We start from the raw sequence: 20,234 nt of genomic DNA, 5'->3' as shown, positions 1-20,234 counted from the left end.
CAAAATGTGCGTGATAGTGACTTATTACGTTATGCACATGAAACTGCTCGCGACATAGATTTCAGTGATTTCAGGGCAAGCAGTTGATGGCTGCTTAACTTCAAATACTGCTACAGAATAGGAAGACGTAAGATAACGAAACTTGAAGCAAAGCGTCAACTTGACGATGAATAACTAACTGCGGACGGAATCGGCCTGGAAATTTGTAGATAAGTTAACAAACTTATCCCATCGTTCAGTAAGGAATTTCTTTATAACTCCGACCAAACGGTATTTGAAGAGGAAATGCACATGAAAGGAATCCTGGAAATTAGAGGTACCAAGAGGGTTACATCTAGATCAACTAACATCAGTGCCTTCGTATACAACGCATTCGTTTAGAATGATGCCGACTGTTAATCTGGATGGTAAAGTGGCCGGAAAGCTATTTATTGTGCTGCGAGAAGTTGGAGGTGTTCTGCCCTCTACGACTCTTACTCGTGTGCGAAAGGCAATAGGGAATAATTACGTCACAGCAAGCAAGACTGGGAAAATGGGTTACGATAATAAAACTATGGTATGGGCACTGTTTTTGGCCCATATCTGGTCAAAATAACTTGCTTTTGCTTGATTCCTGGTCTGGTCTGCGTATAAAAATCGTACTCCTTTAGAGAAAATTGTCCCTGCTCAAAAATGTGTGACATTGCAGTTCATACCAACTGGAACCACTGGTGAAATTCAGCATCTGCATGTTTCTTTTTTCCGAGCTTGTAAAACACATTATCGCACAATCTGTATCTACGTCTTAAAGGATAGCCAGTTTCACGATAAGCTCCACGACAAACTGTTTCGCATTCAGTTGCGTGCTATCACATTACCTCATTTCTCATCATCCCGATACACCAATATGATTCCATATGCATTCTTTAAGAGTGGATACCTAGCTAAATGTCCTGCTCGGTTTGTAACTCCGAAGGAGTTTGCCTTCGATCTTGATGGTGCAAAGCTTTGTTAACACTTTGGTGCGCCATTTTTCTTTCAGTGTTCGTGGTGCAAATGTTTCGAATATTTCTTGAATATCGACGATGTCCATTTTGAGAAGTGTGACACATACATCCCATCCCATAGAAGGTTGATACGTGCTCCTCCCGGACACTCATTTTCTGTCGCCCTCCTGATGCACATAGTGAATCATTAGCTGCAAATATTTTTTCCTGTCATAACGGTCAACACAACACTTTTAAATGACCCTTTCTAAAGACTGAACTTGTGACCTCGCACTCAAGGGGTTCCCTGTAAGCCTTTCCCCAATATTTCAAATGCTTGAATATTTCTTAGATCCTCGCAGCACATCACATACGTTTTCATATCTCTTACCAATCATAATTCGACCACGTGTAACAACTGCTCCTCTGACCAACAACCCAACAGTGTGGCTGTCAATAAGCTGATTCTCTTCTGCCTTACCGGAAAGAGTATCAACTAGTGTCTGGCATGGGTTCCGATAAGCTGGGTGAGGATGTATCCGCTGCCAAAGCTTCTAACTGCCTATGCAAGTCTACATTATCTGCTCTCATTTGAGCCACTTGCTCCAGCAAAGACCGAACCGCCTCCGATGTTCCTCTAATTTACTCAATGTAAAGCGTGTATCTGAAACTACAGGACAGAACATAACAGGAGAATCACGGATAAATACTTGGTATTAACAATACTATAACACTTTCCAATACTAATTCTCTGAGGAAAGTTCTTTATTTACTGGATACGCCTTCTCATAAATTTTATGTTACCGTAAAAATAAACTCAGCTGCATCATCCATTACGTTTGTCCACTAGATAAAAGGCTCTATTCTTGACTCTTTCTTCGATCAAGAGAATTAACTCGTCATTAACTTCATTATGCAATACAACTCACTGTAGCTTCTTTTTGTGACCGTCTACTTTTGCACTGTTGTGCAGGAAACTTATCAGTATATTTACTTGCTCGCAGTATTTTTTGATCTTAAAGAAAGTCAATTGAATTTTCAAGCACTACACAAAATATAAATTAAAAGAAACGATATTAAAGATATTTTATTGATAAAATGAAAGTTTTCTGGTCCAAAACATCATTTTTAGTCACGCAGGTATTAAACTCGTTACTCCTTAGCACTCTACATTTTAGTGCGTTTTGAATAAAAGAATTATTTGATTGCAAAACTGTAAACGGCCAGCATACATGAATAAGAATTTTCAGCTATCGTTCAAGTGTCATATTCCACTGCATAACGTTTATCACGACTGTGTTTTTTGGAATACATGGTTAACTGATCCACAAACTTAAAATTTTTCTCGCGTTACGATTGCACAAGCACCAATACGGAACTCAACACATCGATTACACACGATTGGGTGGATCACGATGCAAAGCTCTATTGTTGCATGTTGCTAAGCACTTTATAAATCTTAGAACGGATGTGAAATATTTATGGTACGTTCAATATTTATGGCTGTCCTGTGACATATTTCAAAATGGAAAGCATTCGATTCCCACCGCGAAGACTCTTTATGGAAGAAGCGACATACCATCGAAAACGTCTCGTGACCTACAGTGCAGGAATTTACCAGTTCTGCTCCGAAAATAGCTGCGACCGTGCAACCAGGCTGCCAGCTACAAGTATAGAGTCTCTCCTGATCGATTCCCAGTACCGGGGCTACAGCGGAATGCTTAAAATGGATTCCGAAGCTCTCATTAGAAACTTCCCTACTGTTTTAATTTCTCTTCTAGACTGATAAAATGAGGCTCTCAGTTATTCGACCTCTCGTTAGACGTTCGTGAAGGCGAAAGATGCGTTGTAGGGAAATGGCTCAACACGTGCATTGTTATGAAAGTGGCTCCTATTTAGAAAAGTGTAATGTTAGGACTAAGACCCTCAATTCTTTGCTGCGTCAGATTCATTAAGAAGGATGTGCTTCTGCCGGGTATAAGAGCAAGACGAAAATTGTTAGCCTGGCATGGAAATAACGTTAATGTCTTGATTTTGTTTGTAAAACTGTCGTATTATAAGTATTTCCTTCAAGTGGATAATCTGGAACACCGTGTCTTCGTAATTTTTGTTTTGCATGATCTACCGACAACAGTAGTGTATTCAAAACTGGTGAAAGTTTTAAAGTATCTGCTCCTTGATTTTCAACGGCCAAGAAATGTGTGACTGAAATTACTCGAAACCATCACAGTTTGTCGCTTCATTTGTCAGCTCTACTTTTGTAGACGATCGCTGCTTAGCACAGGACACAGTCATGCCGCATGCGCCACAGGGTCTGCTCCCTCTTCTGAGGGGCCAAACGGGGGGCCCGGTGTAGTATGTGTCAGTACGTGACAGTACAAATCTTACGAGTCGCAGCCTGTGTCTCCCGTGGGGATTAAGTTACTATTTGAGACCATTTAACACCTCTTAGCTGCGCGTTTAAATAAACTCACGTTCTCTATAGCATATGACAAAGTTAAGGACCGTACTGGGTACCTTTTCACTGAAACACTTATTTCGCGCCTGGCCCCGGACGTACCCGAACGTTCTCTGTGTACATCGGGCAAGGCAACTGGGGGCCCACTAGAAAGACAGCCCGTAGCGCGTACGTCGAAGCACGTAACACTTCAGGTCTTACGAGTGCTAGTAACCGTCTGCGGCGAGGAGCGAGTAACAATTTCAGAAGAGTTCAGTGTTTCTTGGCTGTGTGTTGAACTGCATTTAAGCTCTCGATAACACACGACAAAGTTAAGTCCTTCAGTGCGTACCACTTCAATTACATATTGATATACCGTGGGCCCTGAAAGGAGCCGACTGTTCCCACAGTGTGGCGGACAAGCCGACTGGCATGACGTCACAAGTTCGTTGCAGGGCCTGTATATCTCGTGGGCCCCGAGGCAACTACTGTGACGTCACAAGTTCGTTGTGGGGCCTGTACTCCACAACACTCTTCCCCTCTTTATGCAGCTTTCTGCGTATATCTACATCTACACATATTTACATCTATACTCTGCAAACCACGTGAAGTGCATAGTGTAGGGCACGTCCCACTGTAACAGTGATTAGGGTTTCCTCCTGTTCTTTTTTTTTTTTTTTTCTTATGGGACTTGACTGCTAAGGTCATCAGTCCCTAAGCTTACACACTACTTAACCTAAATTATACTAAGGACATACACACACACCCATGCCCGAGGGAGGACTCGAACCTCCGCCGGGACGAGCCGCACTCTCCTGTTCTATTCACGTAAGGATCACGGGCAAAATGATTACTTAAATGCCTCCGTACATGTTGTAATTAGTTTAATCTGTCTTCGCAATCCCTGTGGAAGCGATACATAGAAGACCGAACTATGTTCGTAGGTGCATCAGTTAAAATCGATTCTACAAATTTAGTAAGTAGATTTTCACTTGATATTTTGCATCTATCTTCAAGCATCTGCTATCTCAGTTCTTTCAGAATTTTTGTGGTACTGTACCATGGGTCGAAGTAATCTGTGACCATTTGTTCTGTCCTTCGTAGTCATTGACTGTCGCATGTTGTTCGGGCTTGGTTTAGGTTCCACACACTTGAGATTTATTCTACAATGGGCTGCACGAATCTTTCGTATGCAGTCTCCTTTGTATATTTATGGCATTTCGCTAGTATTCTACCAATGAACTGCAGTTCACGCCTGCTTTATATACAACTCAGGCTATGTGATCGCTCCATTTTATATCCCTACAACTTGTTACATTCAGGTTTTTGTATGGTGTAATGTATACTTTGTCGGGCAGCCGTGAGCAAATATGAATACGATAAAGTTAATTGAATCTCCTCAGTAGTATGCAGTACATGAGTTGAAAGTCTGTTGTCGGAAGGACACATCACAGACGCGACAGCACGACGTATTGGGTTTACATCCAAACATATTAATTATGTCGTTGAGTATTAATGTGAATTCCTACAAGAAATGATATAAAATAAAATCGATGTCGCTTACTGATTGGTGAGTGTATCAGGCCGTAGGTGCCGATGAACCTACTATTGTTCGATATACAGATTGATCGTGAAAAGTCTTACTTTAATTTATACCTTAAATAGTGCTAGCAAAACTGAATCGGACTTCATATTTAAAGATGCGGGTTCTATTCGGAATACAATACTCAAAGAGCACGGCGCGATCCAAGGTCGGACTGATTGCTTTCGAACGGCATACGTTGTCTTTCCTGACACACAGTATGAAAAACAGAAAATGCACAGCTAAAAGAAAATATATATGAGGAATTGACAACATTAACGGTAGCCACGTTTGATAAATATACCAAGTTATTATCAGAAGAATATAAAGCACAAAATTTACCAGTTACTCATACTTAGATCTGCTTTGTGAGGCCGGACAAACGAGAGTGATTAACGGGAAGGAGCTTCTTCACTTCAAAATCCCTACTGTTTAACTGCTGACAGTTTTCCCTAATATCGATATCTTGCTTTTTTACTATTATTGACTCGTCTATTCTCTGTTTATCTTACGCTTGGATGGGTGTACATTTTATTGTGACAGTATGGGTAAATAAAAACAAACATCACAATATTTTATTTCTTATACCTGAATGGGTTGATTTCAACTAAGGAACACTGATATTACAGTCATAGCATACTACATGTTTTCGTTTTGTGAAGCGCACTATTTTACGTTTCTGATCATTTGAAGTGAGTTGCCGTTCTTTGTATCACTTTGAAATCTTATCAAGAACTGACTGAATATCGGCGCGGCTTCTTTAAAGCAGCACGTTATAATAGATAGGTAAGTGCGTCGTCCAAAGAAGTCTGATGTTTCTAGTAATATTATCCACAAGGTCAACAATATTCAGCATGATCAGTAAGGGTCCCAACACACTTACCCTAAGTTACTTTTACACCTGTCGATGACCCTTCCTGCAAGATCAGTTGCTGTGCTGCTTCATCCCTACCAAAATAGTCTCAGTCACAAATTTTGCTAGTTATCCCTTAGGATTGTACTTTAGATAAGAAGTGTAGATGTGGTAATTAGTCAAACGCTTTAGAACTCAGGAATACTGCATCTACCTGATTTCCTTGATCAATGGCTTTAAGTATGTAATGTGAGAAATGTGTGAGTTGCGTTTCACTTGATCTATGTTTTCGTCACCCATACTGGCTGGCATTCTGTCTGATATACCTCATTGCATTTGAACTCAGAATATGCTCTAAGATTTCACAACAAATGGATCTAAAGGACATTGGACGACAGTTTTGAGGATCACTTCCGCTACCCTTCTTGTTGATGAGTGACCTTCTCCAGCTGCTGAGCACGGTTTTTTGTTCGAGGGATCTACTATAGATAACAGTTAAAACAGTGTGTAACTCGGCCGCAAAATCAGTGTGGAATGTGATAAAGATTTCATCGGATCCTGGACCTACCTCCAGTTTTAACAGTTTCACGTGTTTATCAACGCCACTGACACTTATATCTATGTCACTCATTTTTCAGCGGTACGAGAATGAAATTGGTATAGTACTCTTGGGTTTTGCTTTGTAAAGGAACACTTGAAGGCAGTGTTAAGCATTTCTGCTTTTGCTTTGCTACTCTCGATTTCGGTTCCTAACTCGTGTGTAAGTGACTGGACATTAACTTTGATGCCACTAACAGCCTTTCCATATGGGTTTTGTGAAAGATTTTTCTACAATCTTCAGTCAAGGTAGTCACTGAAGGCTTCACCCATTGCTCTCTTGACAGCCTGACAGCCAAAAACGTTTCATTCAGCATTTCTTTAATGCTGTATATTATAACTATAAGCAATAGTTTCTTTTTCTCTAGAATTTTCTTTACTGTGAGAATATACCACGGGGGGTTCCTACCATCGTGATATATTCTACAGGGCACATACCCGTCCAGTGCCTGGTCAACTATTCTCTTAAATGTCAGCCATAGTTCTTCTATATGCTCCGACTCTGAGCTAAAAGTCTCGCGTTCATTACTGAGATATGACCCTACATCTTCTACTCTAAGTTTGGATTTTGATCTCGTCTATTAATTGGCAAAAAATTCAAACCCAGGTTGAGGGGTGTGGTGGAATTTTTGTGGTAGTTGGTGCATAAATTTATATCTTTTCCCCACAAGTTTAATAAAGACAACAGATACAAGTGACGGACACTTTTGTCATGAATAATATATTTAGCTTCACTGTTTGCAACTGACTGCTAACGTTGAAGTAGCTTTCCGATTCCGCAGCTGTAGAAATAACGTGGATTTGAGGCGAAGAACCCGTCGGTCCATGTTCGGAGCTTATTTTCCACTGGAAAGGAAGTTCCTTGAAGGTTGTTCGATACAGAGCGGAAAAGGTGAAAATCTGAAGGCGCAAGATGAGGCGAATAAGGTCGGTGCCGAATGGATTCCTAGCCCAGCTCCTGTACAGTGACTATTGTCCGTCTAGCAGAATGCCAGTGGGCGTTATCGTGGATTAGTATCATTTCACGCAGTCATCCTGATCGTTGATCTTGACTGCGTATACAAGACGCCTCAGTTATTGACAATCAATGTCAGCAGTGATGGTTACACTCCGAGGAAGCAATTCGTAGTACACCACACCGGCGCTGTTTAACCAGATGTGTAATATTATCTTTTCTGGATGCACACTCGTGTTTGAACGGGGAATTGCTGCTTTGTTTGGGCTCAACCATTCCTTTCTTTTCGTTACGTTAGCATAAATTCACCATTTCTTGTCACTGTTAATGATACAGGGTAGGGGTTGTAGCTGTTGTTCACGCGCCAAGCGATGACAAGCAAATAGAGATGTACACACGGTCTCCCGCTGATTTTTCTAACTTTGGCTTGGAGCATATGGTACCCTCACGCCCGTTTTTTAACCTTCCCCATGGCATGAAAATGTCGCATGATGGTGGAATGATCAAAGTTCATCACATTTGTAGTTCTCGAGTCCACTGACATGGATGACTGTGGATTAATGTGTTTAAACGATCTCCATCAAACCCCAAAGGTCTTTCTGAACTTGGAGAGTCACTAATGAAGAGACATTCCTCCATAAAATGAGAAAACCATTTTCTGGCCGTTCTCTGTCCAATAGCATTATCCCCACATACGGCGCATATCTTTCTGGTTGCCATTGCTGGTGTCACTCCTCTATTGAACTCAAACAGAAGATTATGTTGGAAATGTTCCCATTTCTCCTCTTGATACTGTATTTTCTAGCGTCCATATCTCCACTCATTATCGCCAAATGACAAAATGACAATATGTAAACTTAAATAGCTAACAGTGTCTGCCCCTGGTAGCTGAGTGGTCCGCGCAACAGAAGATTTTCTCCGCTCAGAGACTGGGTGTTGTGTTGCCCTTATCATCATCGTTTCATCTCCATCGACACGCAAGTCGTCGAAGTGGCGTCAACTCGAAAGACGTGCACCAGGCGAATGGTGTACCCGACGGGAGGCCCTAGCCACAGAACATTTCCAATAGCTAACAGTGAACTACAAATAAAAAATGACAGTCGATAAGTAGCCCTTAGCAAACCGAATACCAAAAAGCAATACAAAATGCTAAATCTCAGTGGTTTACTGTTTGGAGCAAATATTTTCATCTAACGCGATATCAGAGATTGTTATACAGGGTGAACATTAATAAAAGCGAGAAACTGCAAGGACGGATCCCTAAGTAGAAATAGAGGAAAAAAGGTAATATAAAAATGCTTCGCGCTGACGAATGAAAGACACTCTGACCATGTGCCCAACATTATTTGTGTGTTGCAGGTTGTGTGAATTATGCAGCATACTGTAAGGATCAAAATCGTCCGGTATTCATGTCGGGAACAATCCGAGGTGATGTTTGTGTACGACGAAGCAGATGGAAACGGTCGAGAAGCAGGCGGCTATACTAAAATAAGTACCCTCACAGACACCAACCACATCGCACAATATTTCAAGCCTTTTTTGGACGTTTGTGTGATCGTGGGTCCTTTCAGACAGACGAACGTGCAGTGAGGCGGCGAACTATGCGAACACCAGATTTGGAGGACTAGGTTCTACAGGATATTGAGAGAACCGGCAACTATACGATGCATATAAGGAAAAGTATGAGGAGAACCCATTCTCTGAAGAAACTCTTGAACTTGCAAGTGCACTTACCGACCAGCTAATCGAGAAGCGCCGAGAAGAATGGCAACATCTAATTAAAAGTGTAGACATGAAACATTCTAGCCGGCTTACCTGGAAGACAATTAAGAAGCTAAATAATGACCCTAAGCAGCAATCGGAAGCACCAAGAGTAACAGCCAACCAAATAGCGCACCAACTCGTTCTTAATGCGAAAACGAAGACTCCAGCAAAAACCATCCCAATAAGAAGTGGCGAAAGTGACACGAGCTACTACAGCCGTCCATTTACCATCGAAGAGCTAGAGTCCGCACTTAAATCTCTGAAACCTGGCAAAGCAGCAGGGCTAGACGACCTTAGGAATGAACAGATCCTTAAATTTGGCGAGTACACGAAAAACTGGCTGCTCCTACTTTTCAATACCTGTATCCGGCTAAACAACATCTCGAAAATCTGGAGAAAGGGCAAGGTCATAGCCATTCCAAAACCCGGCAAAACATTGGATGAGCCAAAAAATTTCAGACCGGTAACATTACTTTTCTGCTTGTACAAGGTGTTCTAGCGCATGCTGCTGAATCGACTTGTGCCTAATATTGATCATCAGATAATTCCGGAACAGGCGGGGTTTCGCCCTGGGAAAACTTGCACTGGACAGGTCTTGAGTCTTACCCAGTTCATAGAGCATGGGTACGACAACCGTCTGATTACTGGAGCCGTACTTGTCGACCTCTCATCCGCTTTCGACACTGTAAATCACAAACTGCTGCTCACTAAAATATACGCTATGGCTAATGATTTCGGGCTGATACAAATTATATCAACTCTTCTCAGCAACAGACGGTTCATCGTAAACCTAGGAGGGAAGCGAAGCCGATGGCGTATCCAGAAAAATGGACTACCCCAAGGCAGTGCCCTCGCACCCACTCTTTTCAACATATATGTGAATGATCAACCAGTTGCACCAGGGACTAGGAGCTTTGCTTACGCTGACGATCTTGCAATAGCCGTGCAGGGTCGGAACTTTAACGACATAGAAATTAGCCTTACGAATGCCCTCAACGGTCTAACGCCATACTACGAAGCCAACTGCCTATGCCCGAACGCAGAAAAAACATTATCCTGCCTATTCCATCTTCGAAACCGAGACGCCAAACATACCCTAAACATCACGTGGAACAACCAACGGATCGCGTTCAGCATCACTCCTTGTTATTTAGGCGTCACCCTTGATCGCACACTTACTTACAGACATCATGTAGACAAGGTCAGGGGCAAACCATCAACAAGAATCAACCTCCTGAGTAAGCTCACCTCCACAAAATGGGGTGCCGACCCACATACTTTACGTACGTCGGCACTTGCACTCTGCTACTCGGTTGCTGAATACGCTGCCCCAGTTTGGGAAAGATCAGCGCATGCGAAACAAGTGGTTCCTCTACTGAACGATGACTGTCGCGTAATCACGGGATGCCTAAGACCCACCCCGGTTAGCCAACTTTATTTGCTTAGTGGCATAGCTCCACCCAACATCAGACGAGCTATAGCAAGCGAAGAAGAGCGCCTCAAGCAGCTGCGCGACCAGCGCCATCCTCTCTTAGGACAAAACCCTCCACACACACACGTCTCAAATCATGACGGAGTTTCCTCACCTCAGTTCAACCGCTCGAAACCTCAAAACAAAAGGCCAGATTGTCAAAATGGAAAGCAACACTGCCTACGGGAGACCAGGCACCTCTAATCTCACCCAACGAACAATTGGCCTCTGGAAATGAACTAAAATGGCCATTATGGAGAACCCTCAACCGCCTACGAACTGGGGTGGCCAGATGCAACGTAAACATGTGTAAATGGGGATACCGAGACGGGACGGACACGTGCCAGTGCGGACAGACCCAAACAATGGACCACCTCCTGGATGCAGCAACATGGCGGAAGTGTGCAGGAAAGAAGATCTGGCAAACGCTACGGCAGTGGCAGTTAAATGCGCTGAATTTTGGCGAGACGTGATATGATATATATACTATGTTTGTCTTTATATTGTAATGTGACTCCCCATTTTGGGTTTGTTTTATTTATACATATGTGTATTGTATTTGTATTTGTGTGTATATGTAATATGTTGGTTGTCTATGGCTTGGCCACGATTAAATAAATAAATAATAACTAGTTCCAAGCATCTCTCCCGGCAACAGGCCCACCAATATGGTGTAAACCAAAGTATGATTATGTGCTTCCTGCATGACAATCGCTACTATTGCTTTCACCTACAATGTGTGCAAGGATTATCAGTAGTGGATTTCCCTCTATGCGAAAGAATATGTCGATGCCTTTTGCAGTAGACCATCACAATGATGGGAGTTCTGTCATCAGTCCTCTTTACCGACGAAGCAACCGTTGTCAGAGCTGACATCATAAATCTGCGTCATCGTCATCTGCGGGCTGCAGAGGATCAAATGGTTCAAATGGCTGTGAGCGCTATGGGACTTAACTGCTGAGGTCATCAATCCCCTAGAACTTAGAACTACTTAAACCTAACTAATCTAAAGACATCACACACATCCATGTCCGAGGCAGGATTCGAAGCTGCGACCGTAGCGGTCGCGCGGTTCCAGACTGTAGCGCCTAGAACCGCTCGGCCACACCGGCCGGCTGCATAGGATCCTCGGGAATAGCTGAGGTGTTTGATCAGCATCAGTTCAGCATCAATGTGTATGCAGAGATTTCTGACGACCGCATATATGGATCGGTTATTATTCCACAGCGCCCGGCGGAGGAATGTATCTGGACTTTCTGGGGAATAGTCTGCCTGGGCTGCTTGAGTGTGGGCCTTTGGCAATACGACAGGTTATGTGGTTCCTGCACGACAGAGCATCACCCCACTTTCGCCTTACAGTTCGCCGACACATCAGCATTACCTTCCCCGGAGGTCAGGACGCAGAGGCGCTGTAGCATGGTCTGCCAAATCACTGGACTTAAACCCCCAGGAGACTCGGAAAAGTGTTGTGTACACTGTACCAGTTCCGGAAATACAGACCCTTCAACATCGTGTTCACGGCGCCTGTGACGCTATTAGGAAAGAAACCAGAACGTGCGAAAGAGTGCGGCAATCCATGATGCGGCGTGCGAACGGGTGCCTTGCATCCCTTCGAGGTCACTTTGACCATCTGTTGTGACGTGGGTCTGATGCAGCTCTCTACTGTGTTCCGGGACGATTTGTTGTCGTTGCACGCACACCGTCCATTTTGGGACACAAGTTCTGAGGACCTTTTTTCCTCCATTTTCAGTCAGGAATCCATCCCTGCAGCTTGTCGGTTTCTTTAATGTTCCCCCTGTACTTGTGAGCTGCGCACAATGAGTAGAAGCCGAAGGAGTGGGGGAAGGGGGTCGAAGGCGCAGATGACACGTCGCTTACATGGAAAAGTATTTCGTAAGGCCTGTTTTACACGGAACGTCGATACGAACAAGAAAGTCGTCATCTACTGCAGGGCTCCACGTGACAGACGGTCCAGCTACAAAAAAGCAGTTACACGATACATGCCTGTTTCGTCGTCTGCTCTACGTGTCTGCTGTTTTTGTTGCCAACTTCCAGCAAGTGTACCGAACGGTTTAAATTTACTTTTCGTGGCTATCCAGTATTTTATGTCCTTTTGTAATGATTACTATAACTAATTGTATTTTAGACGGACTCAGTGGCCCTGTGTTTGGTTGTTTTCGTGTAGTTTATGTGAAACTTAGTCAAATACATGTGTAAGCAACCTCACTATAAAAATCTGGAAATCATGGACAAACCAATAGAAATGTTACTTTTCTGTCGCCAATGATAATTTACTGTATTAACTCACGTTTTCCTTTTCGGGAGAAGACACGTTATGGTTCATGTGCGAGTGCTGTGCGAGAGAACAAGAACATATTTTTTAAGAGCAGTTCCAGACAGATCTGGATCACTGATTTTCATTCACTTCCTCATGCAAGCATTTATTGTTTAAATACCATTGAATGCTTGTAGCAGGTGTTCCACGCGTTAACCATTCATAAGATGAACGAACTACAACTATATGAGAGAAGAGGCAACAAGCAACGTAGTTCCTTCCAGACCACTACTATCACTAGCAGTCGAGATGACAGGCATCTTATCCACATGGCTGTAACGGATCGTGCAGCCACGTCTCGATCCCTGAGTCAACAGATGGGGACGTTTGCAAGACAACAACCATCTGTACGAACAGTTCGAGGACGTCTGCAGCAGCATGGACTATCAGTTCAGAGACCATGGCTGTGGTTACCCTTGACGCTGCATCACAGACAGGAGCGCCTGCGATGGTGTACTCAACGACGAACCTGGGTGCACGAATGGCAAAACGTCATTTTTTCGGATGAATCCAGGTTCTGTTTACAGCATCATGATGGTCGCACCCGTGTTTGACGACGTCGCGGTGAACGCACATTGGAAGCGTGTATTCGTCATCGCCATACTGGCGTATCAGCCGGCTTAATGGTATGGGGTGCCATTGGTTACACGTCTTGGTCACCTCTTGTTCGCACTGACGGCACTTTGGACAGTGGACGTTACATTTCAGATGCGTTGCGAACCATGGCCCTACCCTTCATTCGATCCCTGCGAAACCCTACATTTCAGCAGAATAATGCGCGACCGCATGTTGCAGGTCCTGTACGGTCCTTTCTGGATACAGAAAATGTTCGACTGCTGCCCTGGCCAGCACATTCTCCAGATCTCTCACCGATTGAAAACATCTAGTCAATGGTGGCCGAGCAACTGGCTCGTCACAATACGCCAGTGACTACTCTTCATGAACTTTGGTATCGAAGCTGCATGGGCAGCTGTACCTGTACACGCCATCCAAGCTCTGACTCAATGCCCAGACGTATCAAGACCGTTATTACTGCCAGAGGTGGTTGTTCTGGGTACTAATTTCTCAGGATCTATGCACCCAAATTGCGTGAAAATATAATTACATGTCAGTTATAATATAATATATTTTTCCAATGAATACCCGTTTATCATCTGCATTTCTTCTTGGTGTAGCAATTTTTATGGCTAGTAGTGTATAATTGTCAACCAACTGATTATGGCTACCGCAAAGTTAAGTAATAAATAGTTTCTTATTTTGTTCTCCTGCTAATTAATTGTGTTTTCCTGTTGTAGCTACCAAGCAGTCTTGGCATAGTAGAACCCACGTTTCCACCTCCGTAGCTACCTCATATTTGCGACCTCATGTTGATGGACTAGATTATGGTGGAAGATCGAGAGACATCATATATGTTGATAGAAAGCAATATAAGTGTGTTAGTTTGAAAGTCTATTCTTGACGTTTGCTCCTGACAGCTGCTGCTCAAGAAAACATCATAGGAGCAGCGACTGTGAGAAGCAAACGTCAAAAATAGATTTGAAAACTGACACACTTATATTGATTTCTATCAACATATAAAAGCTCCAGGATGTATTGCGCGTCATAAGAACTAGAAGCAACACTTTAAACTGACAGAAAGTCGAAACAAGCTTGTAGTTTATGAAGTGTTGGCAGAAGAGCCAACACCGTGTTGCTAGAGGAGGCTGAAATGCACGCGTTTAATTACACGCTGACTGGCGTGAGGTCTGGAGCAGGACAATGTCTTGAGAATTGCAAATAAAGTACGTAGATGATGTAATACTTAACTTTAATCCATAATTGGTGTACATTGCTCTTGACGGTACAGGTTTGATAACAAGCTCAATATAACTGGTAATGGCGCCTTGCTAGGTCGTAGCAAATGACGTAACTGAAGGCTATGCTAACTATCGTCTCGGCAAATGAGAGCGTAATTTGTCAGTGAACCACTGCTATGAACGTCGGCTGTACAACTGGGGCGAGTGCTAGAAAGTCTCTCTAGACCTGCCGTGTGGTGGCGCTCGGTCTGCAATCACTGACAGTGGCGACACGCGGGTCCGACGTATACTAGGGGACCGCGGCCGATTTAAAGGCTACCACCTAGCAAGTGTGGTGTCTGGCGGTGACACCACAGTTTAAATAACTGAAGCTAAATAAAATTGTTGCAGCTAAATTGGACTACAAATATTCCTGAATAATAGGTTGTCACTGCCGTATTGCAATGTGCTACAGCTGTGTTTAAATTATTTTATTGTTATACTAGCCAAAATAATTACATAGCACGGCAGAGAACTGAGGTAAGAAAAGTAAAAGCAAAAGAAAGCCGGCAACGTACATAAGCTAGGATGGATGCAACCCGCAATGTTCATCCTCTTTTAGTTCATGTCCATACGACTAGAGGCGCTGCTATCGGTCTGTGGTTCCCTCTTTTACCACGGGAGTTGCGCTTCTCCATTTTTGATGTTCTGTGGATCGTGCAAGTGGCCCCGTCTACACGGCAGAAGCCGGCGGAACCGGTGCGTCACGGGTGCAAGCTCGCACGTCCCGTGCAGAACGTGCTTCAGCGGCGGCGGTGCCTCGGTGTTGCAGACGGTGGTGCTGGAGGACGCGCAGAGCGGCCAGCCGCGGCAGTCGCAGCCGCAGTCGCAGTCGCAGGCGCAGGGCGCGGCGGAGCGCGGCTACACGTTCGACCGCGTGCTGGGCGAGCAGGCGACGCAGCAGCACGTGTTCGAGGCGACGGTGGCGCCGCTGGTGGGCGACGTGCTGCGCGGCTACCACGCCGCCGTGTTCGCGTACGGGGCCACCGGCTCCGGCAAGACGCACACCATGCTGGGCCGGCCGGCCAGCCCCGGCATCATGGTGCGCGCGCTCGACCAGCTCTTCCAGGGCGTCGCCAGGGACCCCGCCTACTCCGTGAGTACCCGTCGCGGGCCCGTCGCACTCACCGCATCTGTTACTGTTTCTCAGTATGCTGCCTGAATGTGCAGCACGAATGCCAACTGTGGTTCTGCTGTAAAGGAGACCGTATATAGGACACTAGGGCGACCCATTTTTGAGTACTGTTCGAGTGTTTGGGATATGCGACATGTCGGATTAAAGGAACACCTTGAAGCAGTTCAGAGGCGCGCTGCTAAATTTGTTACCGGTAGGTTAGGGGGAAAAAAACCGCATGCGTTACAGGGATAATTCGGGAACTCTGATGGAAATTACTGGAGGGAAGGCAATATTCTTTTCGATGGCAGTATTGAGAAAATTTAGAGAACCAGTTGGTTGGTTGCTTGGTTTAAAAAGGGGGTGGGGAGAGACCAAACTGCTACGTCATCAGTCTCTCGTTCCGATTAAAACAATTCCACAAGGGTTGAAGTAAAATAATAGAGACATACAAAACACAGCTGGAAGAAAGGAGAAAACTACAAGAATGACAGAAGGGCAACAAACACTTAACTGGACAAAATCGGACAAGAAAACCACAGAGAGATGCCATAAACATGTAGAAGAGATCAAAATAAGGGAGCAGATTACCATGGCTGGCTGACCATGAGAATAAAAAGGAGAAGCCAGCCACTCTGCAACACATTAAAACCTCCACCATAAAAGCACTAGGGTGGAGGACACACACAGGGACAAAGGACATGCACTAAAACTTAGATCAAATGATAAAACCCAACCTCACGAATAAAACGTAAAGCTAAAGCTGTTGTTGAGGCATTGTCGCCCAACACCGAAGGTAGGGTGCTGGGAAAGTTGGAAGTCTGCAACAGAGTGGCTAAAAGTGGGCAGTCCAGCAAGAGGTGGACAACCGTTTTTTGTGAGCCACAGTGACAACGAGGTAGGTCCTTGCGATGGAGGAGGTAACCATGCATTAGCCACGTCTGGCCAATGCAGAGCTGGCAGAGGACAACTGATTCCCTTTGAGAGGACTGCATGGAAGACTTCCACACATCTGTAGTCTCCTTAATGACATGCAGTTTGTTGTGCGTAGTGCTATGCCATTCCATCTCCCAAAGCCTAAAACCCCGTGGCATAAGACAGAACGCAGGTCGGTTTGGCAGATCCCCATCTCCATAAGCGGTTTCTGCATAGTTTGTTTGGCCAGTCTGTCGGTAAGTTCGTTGCCTGGGATTCCGACATGTCCTAGGTTCCACACAAGCATCACTGAACGACGGGACCACTCCATGGCACAGAAGGACTCCTGAATGAACGCTACCTAAGGATGGCGAGGGTAGCACTGATTGATAGCTTGTAGGCTGCTCAAGGAGTCTCTACACAGGAGAAATGACTCACCAGGGCATGAGGGGATGTGCTCAAGAGCATGAGGTATGGCCAGCTCTACAGTGAAAATACTGCAGCCATCTGGCAAGGAGTGCTGTTCAGTATGTCCTCCATGAACATACGCAAAGCCTACGTGACCATCAGCCATTCAGCCTTCGGTGTAAACCACTTCATGGCCCCGGTACACGTCCAGAATCGAGAGTAAGTGATAGCGTAGAGCCGCAGCGTTAACGGAGTTCTTAGGGCCATGGTACAGAAGAATCTGCAGCCTAGGTGTACATCGTGGAGGTGTACGTGAATGGACCTCGAGGAGAGGTGGTAACGGGAAGGACTTCTGACAGAAGGGACCAGATGCGAACCATAGTCATAAGCCCTGACCTATTTACGGGTTCCTAACCAGGAGCGAATTTTATTACATCATCTGTGTGCTTTAACAGTTTAGTTTCTTGTGTTTCTGAGTGTAAATTTAATATCTATAGCCACAGTTCTTGCCTTTTCGTTTGTGTCTGAAAGTAAACCGATTTCGTGACATATTAAAAGTTCCTAATCAGGGGCGAATTATTTGTTTTCACCTGAGTGCTTCAGTAGTTAGGCTTTTGAAGCTCTGCGAATTATTAGACATAGTTCCTGCGTTTTCGTCAGGGTCTACAGTAGAGTTGCGCAGCACGTGCCGATAGTCAGTTTATCTGCATAGGTTAGTTTTCCACGGTCTTCAGTATGGGCAGGGACTGCGATTGTTGTGTGCGGATGCGAGCCGAGTTGGTGACGCTTCGTTCTCAGCTTCAGGCTGTGATGGCTTCAGTTACACAGCTTAAGGCTGCAGTGGATGGGCACCTCTGTTGTGAGCCGGCCGTGGGGATACAACGGACGTCCAGCACGTCAGAGTCCTCCGATCGGTCCTCGCCAGTAGCCAAACCAGTTACTGCTGGCACTGAGGTTGACCCCTCACCTGTGGTCAAGTGGGAGGTCGCCCCGGGGCGAAGCAGGCGGCGAAAGACTTCCCAGGCGGCCGCAAGTAAGGCCTCCCCGGTTTGTCCGACAAACAGGTTCCAGGTGCTGTCTGTGGCTGACACAGTCCCTGAGCCAGATGCTGTTGCGTGTCCTGTTTCAGAGGAAACCACTCAGCTAGCAAGATCCGGGCAATCACAGAGGGTGGGATTATTGCTAGTTGGGAGCTCCAACGTTAGGCGCGTCATGGGGCCTCTTAGGGACTTGGCTGACAAGAAGGATAAGAAAACCAATGTGCACTCCATGTGCATACTGGGTGGAATCATTCCAGATGTGGAAAGGATCCTGCCGGATGCCATGACGAGCACAGGGTATAGCCAACTGCAGGTGGTTGCTCACGTCGGTACCAATGATGTGTATCACTTTGGATCAGAAGAGATTCTCTCTGGTTTTGAGCCGCTAACAGAAGTGGTAAAGGCTGCCAGCCTTGCTTCCAAGATCAAAGCAGAGATGACCATTTGCAATAGTCGACAGGACCGATCGCGGACCTCTGGTACTGAGCCGAGTAGAGGGTCTGAATCAGAGGCTCAGACGGTTCTGCGACCGTGTAGGCTCCAGATTCCTTGACTTGCGCCAAAGGCTGGTTGGGTTTCGGGTTCCGCTGAATAGGTCAGGTGTCCACTATACGCAGTAGGCGGCTACATGGGTAGCAGGGGCTGTGTGACGTGGACTGGGAGGTTTTTTAGGTTAGAGGATCTCGGGAAAACACAATAAGGGCTTTAGTCACAAAGGTTGCAGGCCGAACACAGGAAGAACGTAGATACATGAACCATTGGTATAATAGTTGTAAATTTTCGTAGCTGTTTTGGAAAAGTACCAGAGCTCCAAGCGCTAAATAGAAAGAACTGATATCTTTATACGCACTGAAAACTGGCTGATATAAAAGCTGGCGGATATAAACTCATCCGAAATTTTTGCGAAGAACCTAACAGTGTTCCGAAAGGATAGGCTAAACACGGTTGGCGGTGGCGTGTTTGTTGCTGTCAGAAGTAGTTTAACTTGTCGCGAAATTAAAATAGATGCTTCCTGTGAGTTAGTATGGGCAGAGGTCATTGTTGGCGACCGGAATAAAATAATAATTGGATCCTTTTACCGACCTCCCAATTCAGATGATACAGTTGCTGATAGGTTCAAAGAAAACTTGGGTCTGATTTCAAACACGTACCCGACTCATACCATAATAGTTGGTTGTGACTTTAATTTACCCTCGATATGTTGGCGAAAATACATGTTTAATTCCGGAGGTACGCATAAAATATCATCCGAAATCGTGCTAAACGCATTCTCTGAAAATTATTTCGAGCAGTTAGTACATGAGCCCACGCGAATAGTAAACGGTTGTGAAAACACACTTGACCTCTTAGCAACAAATAATCCTGAGTTAATAACGAGCATCAAAACTGTTACAGGGATTAGTGAACACAGAGTTGTCGTAGCGAGACTGAATATTGTAATCCCCAAATCCTCCAAAAATAAGCGAAACATATATCTATTAGAAAAAGCAGATAAAAATTCACATGACGTCTTCCTGAGAGACAATATCCACTCATTCCAAATTAATACTGTAAGTGTAGACCAGATGTGGCTTGAAGTCAAAGAAATAGTATCGGCAGCAATTGGAAGATTTATACCAAATAAATTAACAAACGACGGAGCTGAACGTCCTTGGTACACAAAACGGGTTAGAACATTGATGCAGAAACAACGAAACAAACATGCCAAATTTAAACAGACGCAATATCCCCAAGTTTGACGATCTTTTACAAAGCTCGAAATTTAGCGCGGACTTCAATGCGAGATGCCAATAACAGTTTCCACAACGAAACTTTGTCTCGAAACCTGGCAGCAAATCCAAAGAGGTTCTGGTCGTATGTGAAGTATGTTAGCGGCAAGAAACAATTAATGCCTTCTCTGCGCGATAGCAATGGAGATAATGTCGAAGACAGTATTGCCAAAGCAGAAGCAGTAAACACAGCC

The 20,234-nt window shown here is 44.7% G+C and overlaps 1 protein-coding gene across 1 annotated transcript in view; it reads left to right on the top strand.

Moving 5' to 3' along the window:
* Window positions 1–20,234, top strand: part of LOC126235237 (kinesin-like protein KIF19) — a 605,478-nt gene that overhangs the window by 123,418 nt on the left and 461,826 nt on the right. The window contains exon 3 of the mRNA XM_049943969.1: window positions 15,567–15,890. Within this exon, the coding sequence (XP_049799926.1) occupies window positions 15,567–15,890 (324 nt within the window). The remainder of the gene's footprint in view (window positions 1–15,566; window positions 15,891–20,234) is intronic.

This window comes from Schistocerca nitens, chromosome 2, assembly GCF_023898315.1.
Source record: "Schistocerca nitens isolate TAMUIC-IGC-003100 chromosome 2, iqSchNite1.1, whole genome shotgun sequence".
Classification (NCBI taxonomy): Eukaryota; Metazoa; Arthropoda; class Insecta; order Orthoptera; family Acrididae; genus Schistocerca; species Schistocerca nitens.
Note: the sequence above shows the minus strand (reverse complement) of the source record. Positions and strands in the feature narration are given on the sequence as shown.